Raw genomic sequence first — 8275 nt, forward strand, 5'->3', positions numbered from 1 at the left:
CTTGAGCTACACTTTACCAACGAATAGAGGGATTGACCGTCACGCTATAGCATCCCCAACGCCGAAAGAGCGAGCATCTTTGGTGACGGAATTCGGACCCGCAATCTGCGGAACTGTTATAAAAATGAAGCATTAGCCACAACACTGTTGTTAAGAGAAGAAGCTGCTACCGGGAAGTAGATAAAGTAAAAGCTAAACTACTGAATGGAGAAGTGACTGGTGGTAAAGGACAATTTTTTTATAAGAAAACAAAAGAGAGAGAATAAAGATCTGGGCAATGCTATAAAGAAAAGGAAAAGGGCCATAACACTCATATGTTTGTGTTTAAGCACAAAGCTACCCAATGGGCTATTTGCTCTGTGCCCACCACAGATTTTTAGCGTATAAGCTTTCAAGCTTCTCCTTGAGCCTTTGAGAGGGCCTCTAATGTGAGGATAAGAGAGAGGGCTCAAGGACTATAATACTACTCTAAAGATAAAAAAGGAGAGGATGACTGATTGTCACAACAGTATGTAATAAAAGGAAAGAGGAGTAAAAAACCAGATTAGTACTTTAAGGAAAATTGGAGGATACACACAAGCAACATTAATTCTTAAGAAAGGGGAAGGGGAGGAGTTAAAGACCACAACGCTAATATAAGGAGGAGCTGTACAGATCAGCGATGGGAATTAGACATCGCAATGATGCTTTAAGGAAAAGAGAGTTGGATTAAAGGTCGCAATGAGGAGGAAAAGGAAGGAGTAAAGCCACAAAACTAATATAAGGAGGAGCTGTACAGATCAGCGATGGGAATTAGACATCGCAATGATGCTTTAAGGAAAAGAGAGTTGGATTAAAGGTCGCAATAAGGAGGAAAAGGAAGGAGTAAAGCCACAAAACTAATATAAGGAGGAGCTGTACAGATCAGCGATGGGAATTAGACATCGCAATGATGCTTTAAGGAAAAGAGAGTTGGATTAAAGGTCGCAATGAGGAGGAAAAGGAAGGAGTAAAGCCACAAAACTACTTAATTAAAAAAAAAGAAAGAAATAGAGTGAGGGCGGTAACTGTATTATAAAACTATGCAAAGGTAAGTGTGTGAGTGCGAAACGGCTATACAAATAAATGATGAGCAGTATAACATAGGTGACAGCAATGCAACAAAGTAAAGGAAAACAGTTAAGGACACAACACTGTAATAATGAGAACAGAGGGGAAATGAACGGGGCCAGCCTTAACATTCTGCACTACCCTTCCCCCGCAAATTTCTTTCTTTGAATACCCCCTGTTTCAAGTTTAATCGAATTTTATTTTGTATAGTGAACAAGAATAGCTAAGGATTTCGTTTCCAATTATCTTATATACGTAGCCCCCTCCCCCCAGTGGCTCAGCGGTAAGTTTGAAGGTTTATAACGCTAAAAACTGAGGCTTCGATACTTGTGGTGGGCACAGCACAGATATCTCATTGTGTAGCTTTGCGCTTAAGAACAAACAAACGAACCAAAAAAATTATGTTAAGTAAGACATGTTACGGAAACTAATAGCTATATGTGTTTTGTAACCAAAGCTAAAGAACTAACTTTGGCCTTCACCACATACTTTAATTTCTGCGTTAAATTCCAATGTATTCGTTATATACATTTGGAAACCCTGTAATATGGGGGGCCACCAGTAGTTGCGGGTCCACTAAAGCTGGGCCTGGAAGTAAAGACCACAAAACTGCAATATGGATATTGAAGGAAGAGTAAAGCCATTATATCATAATAAAGAGATAAGACCAAATAACTGTAATGGGAAGAAGAAAATTAATCTAAATATGAAAATACTTTACAGATCGATGATGGGAACTAAAGGTCACAACACTGTTATAAGACGATCAGAGTGACAGTAAAGGTCACAGCACTCTGATAAGATAAAGTCTCTTCACATTTGGATTAATCTTCTGCTCCTGATTGCAGTGTTGTGTTCTTAACTACCACTTCAATCCTCTTATTACAGTGTTGTGACCTTCACTGCCACACTAATCCTCTTATTACAGTGCCATGACCTTTACTGCCCATCACCGATCTGTAAAGTCTTTTCACATTTATATTCATTTTCTTCTACTTTTTCAAGTATTGTGATCTTTGCTGCCAAACTAATCCTCTTATTACATTGTTATCACCTTCACTGCCCATCACTTATCTGGAAAGTCTTTTCAAATTTAAATTACTTTCTCTCTCTCTATTACAGTATTGTGGTCTTAACTGCCACTCTAATCCCCTTTAATGCCCATCACTTATCTGTAAAGTCTCTTCACATTTGGATTAATCTTCTGCTCCTGATTGCAGTGTTGTGTTCTTAACTACCACTTCAATCCTCTTATTACAGTGTTGTGACCTTCACTGCCACACTAATCCTCTTATTACAGTGCCATGACCTTTACTGCCCATCACCGATCTGTAACTTATCTTCTGATATATATTTACATTTTCTTCTCTTTACTACAATGTTGGAGCCTTTACTCTCCCTACTTTGTCTTTCTATCTGTGATGTCGCCAATACTTTCTATCACCAATCTGTAAAGTTTTTTAACGCTTATATTAATTCTCCTTTCCCTATTACAGTGCTGTAGTCTTTACTTTCCTTCTTATCTCCTTATTACAGCATTCTCATCTTTACTAATTCTCTAATCCCTTTATATCTTTACTGCCCATCACTTCTATCCTAAGTATTTAGAAATTTGAATTAAGTGATTCTCCTTATTACAGGTTTGTGACTTTTACTGCCATACTAATCCTCTTATTACAGTGTTGTGATATACATTAAATGCCATAGACGGAAAAAGATATTATTTTTATAATATTTTTATTAACATAAACGTAATAAAAGGAGTGTAATATCAAAAAGAGTGTACAGATAAAAAAAGGCTAGTTAAAAAAGGGGTCGTGAAGGCTACAACGACGCCATAAGGAGATGAATTAAGGTCCATATTGTTGCTACAAGGAAACGCGAGAATGATTATGAATCATGATATCACTACAAAGAGAATCAAGGCTGATTAAATTCCACAACGCTACTTAAAGAAAACGAGAAGTACAAACCAAACCAATACTGTAAGAGGGAGAGATGGATATTAATTCACCAAAAGTCTGAGAAGATAAGCGAAGGGTAATATACACTACAAGAATGTTGCTAGGGAAAATAAGAGCAAGTAAAGCTTACAACAATACTCAATAAAATGGAAGACAACAATACTCAACAGGATGGAAGACAATAATATCAATAGAATGGAAGAGAGCGCAACAGCCAAAAAATCACAATGAGAATAGGGGAAAGAAATATAGTTAGTTCCAAAAGGCTGTAAAGAAATGATAGGCATTAAAGGCTTTACAGCTTATGTAAGAAACGCATAGGTATTTTCAACCGGAACGGCACCTTATGCGACACATGGGCTAAGTGGACAGGTCAGGCATAGTCATCCATAATTTACAACTGTTGAGCAGTAGGTATGCGACCTGTCATCAGCACCTTCCGTCTATGCAGCTATTCTTAACCAAATTGCGGAACTGACTATCACAGTTATAACGCTTTCACAGCTGAAAGTACAGAGCATATTTAACGCCATATAGCTTATCGAACATTGGATCTTCCTATCTGAAGCATGACAAGATAACAGTTAAACCACATTTGGCCCAAGAAATACGTATGACCGCCAATTAGTTTCATAAAATTGAAAGGATGTTATTTTAATGGTCACAAATGGAACTGTTAACGAATCTGTATTGAAAATGATCCAATGAAATTTATGCTATTCATTTGTTTTTAACTATTTTTATATTATAACCTATACACGTTTTCTCATTATATTCAATAGCTTTGACAGTAGCTCTGATAAAATGTTTCATTTTTTAATGGGACTAATAATCTTAGCTGTTGAAAAACGTATGCGTGTATATATATATAAATTTATATCATAAGATTATTCCCCCATGAGAGATTCCAAAAATAATAAACATAAAGAAACATATCAATTCACAAAATGTGCTTATACATTAGTTTAGAGAAAATAAAAAAGCATACAAACTGCGCTCCAAATCCATGGAGTTTCATAAGTTCAAGATTCAGTGAGATGTGACAAATATACTAGGTATAACGCAATGTATTTCCATGAACAGTATCATTACACTTTTGTTGCGTCAGTTATCCAAACATTTTTTTTACTTGGCACAGAATCTTTGTTGAACAGGTGTTTTTCATCCATGCTTGAATGTGCACACACACACACGCAGAGATATGTAGTTGTACAGATACGAGGATATAGATAAGATTTTATTGTGGAGACAATCGTAGCTTATAGACACAGATCTTTCTATATCAGTGTGTTAGCAACCGAAATAATTAAGCTTATCCTACAACTTGGAAGCAGAGACTGGTATTCACGGTTTTTAGATCTTGTTTTTTTTTCTTTTTGCGTACTTCTAAACAGTTGGTAATGGATGGGCTGGCTCGTACAATCGGAGTTTGTTGACTCTTCTAAGAACTGTTTTCTGCTTTTTTTTTCCTTTTTTTTACTAAAACAGCAAATATATATATAAACTGAACGCAAGAAAGTCAGTACTAAAAACCAATTACAGAATACGAACTTATATTGCTCCTAAACATGATTCAGTCGCCACGCCATATAAGTACATAATAGTCGTATGTAGGTGCATAACTATATCTTATATATATATAAAAAGAACGTCCAAAAATTTCTAAGCAAATATTTTCTTGCTATAGATCTATATGATGACATTAAACAATGGACCATCTGAACCCCAATTTATTCATAAAATGCTGCTTAGAATTTATATTAAACAAATGCTAAGACTATCAGAGATAGGAAGTATTTGAAGCACGCAGGAGATGAAGGAAAAGAATTAAGCCCTTCACCATTGCGTTTCATAGAAGCATATCTTAGAAAACCTCCTCTTTCGAACAAGGCAACACAATCAGTTTGTTGGTTGTACCACCAGACAAAGAATGCATGCACAGATAACAAATCCTCTGGGATGGGTGATTAAAAAACAATCTACAAGGACGATAGTATGTAACACTAAGGATAGGAGGGTAAATGTTGTGCGTGTATATAGAGCTACGAGTATCTTATTAACCAATAATCAAAATACATTCTCTTGAAACTTGAAAAAGTTTGATCTTAATGCTGCTTCTTAACAGTTTGATGTTTTTCTGAATTTACAGGTCGTTTCTTTAGTTTAATAGGTTAACTCTGTTTATTGTGTGTTAATAATTAAATAACTTATCATTTAGATAATTCCAGATCCTGTTTCAAGAGAACATAGAGTCTGACATTAAACGTTAAAATAATTCATGTATAAGCCTTTCTAAAGTAAGTCAGCAGTTAGGAGGTAATTACTTGTTTATTCATTATACTTTTACAGAATTTATGGTTTATCAGGTAAATTTTAGCCATAATTTTTAACCTCTCTAGATGTGACCATTAAATATATTGATTTTTTTACTTATTATAGAAACGACATTATATGTATATATATATGTACATCATAAGATCTGTAATACTGAACTATTGGATATTTGATCTCTTAATGACTATTACGTGTATTAGTCTTGAATAACTTAATGAAATAAAATAACATATATGCTTTGCAGTAACTAAAGTATAACAGCAACTTATATATTACTTACTTATACATCGAAACTAACGAAAGATGGGCCATTCCCCGTCATTAATGAACACAAGAAGTAAACCTACCAAGAGGCGGAGAATAAACTGCTGTTGACTGCACTTGAGAGTTAATGGAGTTGATCGTTCCATCGTAGGCTACAGCCAGTGCATCGTGCTTTAGCTGTTCCGCGCCTGCCGCCGACGATACGACGGGGGAGAAACCAGGGTCCGGAGCTGTGGTGAACTGTTGTAGAGTGTATGGTGATGCATTGGACATGGCTGTTGGGAGATCCGCCACCATGGATTTTAAATCTTCTTGTTTTCCCCATTTGGGCCACATCTGGTGGAATAGAATAGTGCTGTCGTGTACCGTGTTTCTACAGACCTGTGCAAAACAGATTCTTGTAAACCATGCTACAATATCAGTATACATTATCTTGTAAATCATGTTACAGTGTCAGTATACACTATCTTGTAAACCATGTTACAGTGTCAGTATACACTTCTTGTAAACCATGTTACAGTGTCAGTATACACTATCTTGTAAACCATGTTACAGTGTCAGTATACACTATCTTGTAAACCATGTTACAATATCAGTATACACTATCTTGTAAACCATGTCACAATATCAGTATACACTATCTTGTAAACAATGTTACAATATCAGTATACACTATCTTGTAAACCATGTTACAATATCAGTATACACTATCTTGTAAACCATGTTACAGTGTCAGTATACACTATCTTGTAAACCATGTTACAATATCAGTATTCACTATCTTGTAAACCATGTTACAATATCAGTATACACTATCTTGTAAACCATGTTACAATATCAGTATACACTATTGATTATCGTTTTTGAAGATGGATACCTGCCGAAATCCAACATCATTTTATCACGTGAAAAATACCTTGCACTAAATTATCACGTTCAGGGTTACTGAATATTAATCTGTCTAGACACAAAATTATATCTAATCATTCTATTTATTCAAACTAATGCTAAAACTTTTGTTTTGAGCTTAGGTCGTAATCGATGCGGGAAATAACAAAACAAACCCATGTTTGTAATTCAGTTGGTAACTTCATGTAATACTCTGGTTAATTCATATAATTACTTTTCTTTTGTCTAGTGAAGTATAAGGAAGCAAGACAAAATATAATTTAGATAAAACAGTTATCCAAAGATCCGAATCTGAAAAAAAGAAGGGATTTTCGTCAATCCCTCAACAGCATTAAACGCACAGACCTTACCATAAAAATACAAACTACACATTCATACACTCAGTGAAGCGAATAACAGCAAACAGGGATGTTTTAATGACGTAATGATAATAAACTGGAAATGTAAATGGCCAACATGATGAAGAAACCCTCTCGTGTCTGAGCATGCGCGAACGTTGCTAAAACGTGTTATGGAACGAAAAGACTCGGCTGGAAACCTTTCCCAACCTCTTTAATGTCACTAGTTGTGGGTTGCAACGGAAGAAAGGAAAACATGGGTTGTTCTTCATCTAACGGAAGTGAGATGATAGGTTCTGCACTGTCAGAATCCACTTTGGGAGACGGCGAAGCATGCAACTAACTAACTAATCGCCAGATAAACTTACAAACGATAGATTGTTTATCCAAATATGTATAAAGACGTAGCTGTATCTTTAAAAAAAACTATCTTAAAAATAGGTAAAAACATGGTAAGGTAAAATAATAAGGATATGCCAAGTTTGATACAAACAATAACAATTATTAAAACATGATAATTAACGATATACGTTTAATAAATTTGTAATTTAATATATCCATGTTACACCAAATACAAAAATAGACAGTGATCGGTAGTCAGAGTTGAGGTTCGTATATAGTGTGTATTTAAAATGTTCAGTATAACTCAGGCTAATACGAGAACTTGATATCTAATATCCTTCAACTTCCGTCTGGGCTTTAGGTTTCATGAAGATTTGTATATAGTCTAGAACTATTACGCTGGTTCTTTAAGGTGTTGATCAGGGAATCTTCCTCTTCTTGGTTTTTTAACATTATTAAGATTAATGCATAACAACCTAGAACTACAAGGCAGATTCTTTAAGGTGCTGGGTAGGGAATCTTCCTCTTCTTGGTTTTTAATTTCATTAAAATTTATGCATGCCAACTTAGAACTACTACGGAGATTCTTTTAGGTGTTGATTAGGGAATCTTTCTCTTGTTTTTTAACATTATTAAGATTAATGCATAACAACCTAGAACTACTAGGCAGATTCTTTAAGGTGCTGGGTAGGGAATGCTCCTCTGCTTGGGTTTATAATATTATTAAAATTTACGCATAACATCTTAGAACTACTACGGAGATTCTTTCAGGTGCTGATTAGGGAATTTTATTCTGATTAGGTTTTTAATATAATTAAGATTTGTGCATAACAACCTAGAACTACTGGGGAGATTTTTTTACGGTGCTAGGTAGGGAATCTTCCTCTGCTCTTCCTTCGTTTCTGTATATTTCTTCTCTAAATCACACAAACGAACGGAAAGCTAAAAGTACTGAACCGATTTTAACGCATTAAGTGCGTATTGATTCTCCCAATTCAAGAGTATATACCATTACAAAAAAAAAAAAAAAAAAAA

At 35.1% G+C, this 8275-nt stretch overlaps 1 protein-coding gene across 2 annotated transcripts in view; it reads right to left on the minus strand.

The window, feature by feature from the left end:
- LOC106461492 (paired box protein Pax-5-like) overlaps window positions 1-8275 on the minus strand; it is a 75566-nt gene that overhangs the window by 9467 nt on the left and 57824 nt on the right. Inside the window, exon 6 of one of the 2 annotated variants that reach the window (XM_022388465.1) lies at window positions 5735-5987. In XM_022388465.1, coding sequence (XP_022244173.1) covers window positions 5735-5987 — 253 coding nt within the window. Of the gene's footprint in view, window positions 1-5734; window positions 6033-8275 lie in introns of both variants that reach the window. The other variant, XM_022388464.1, reaches the window with a different exon arrangement.

The sequence above is a fragment of the Limulus polyphemus genome, unplaced genomic scaffold (genome assembly GCF_000517525.1).
Source record: "Limulus polyphemus unplaced genomic scaffold, Limulus_polyphemus-2.1.2 Scaffold971, whole genome shotgun sequence".
NCBI classification, from domain to species: Eukaryota; Metazoa; Arthropoda; class Merostomata; order Xiphosura; family Limulidae; genus Limulus; species Limulus polyphemus.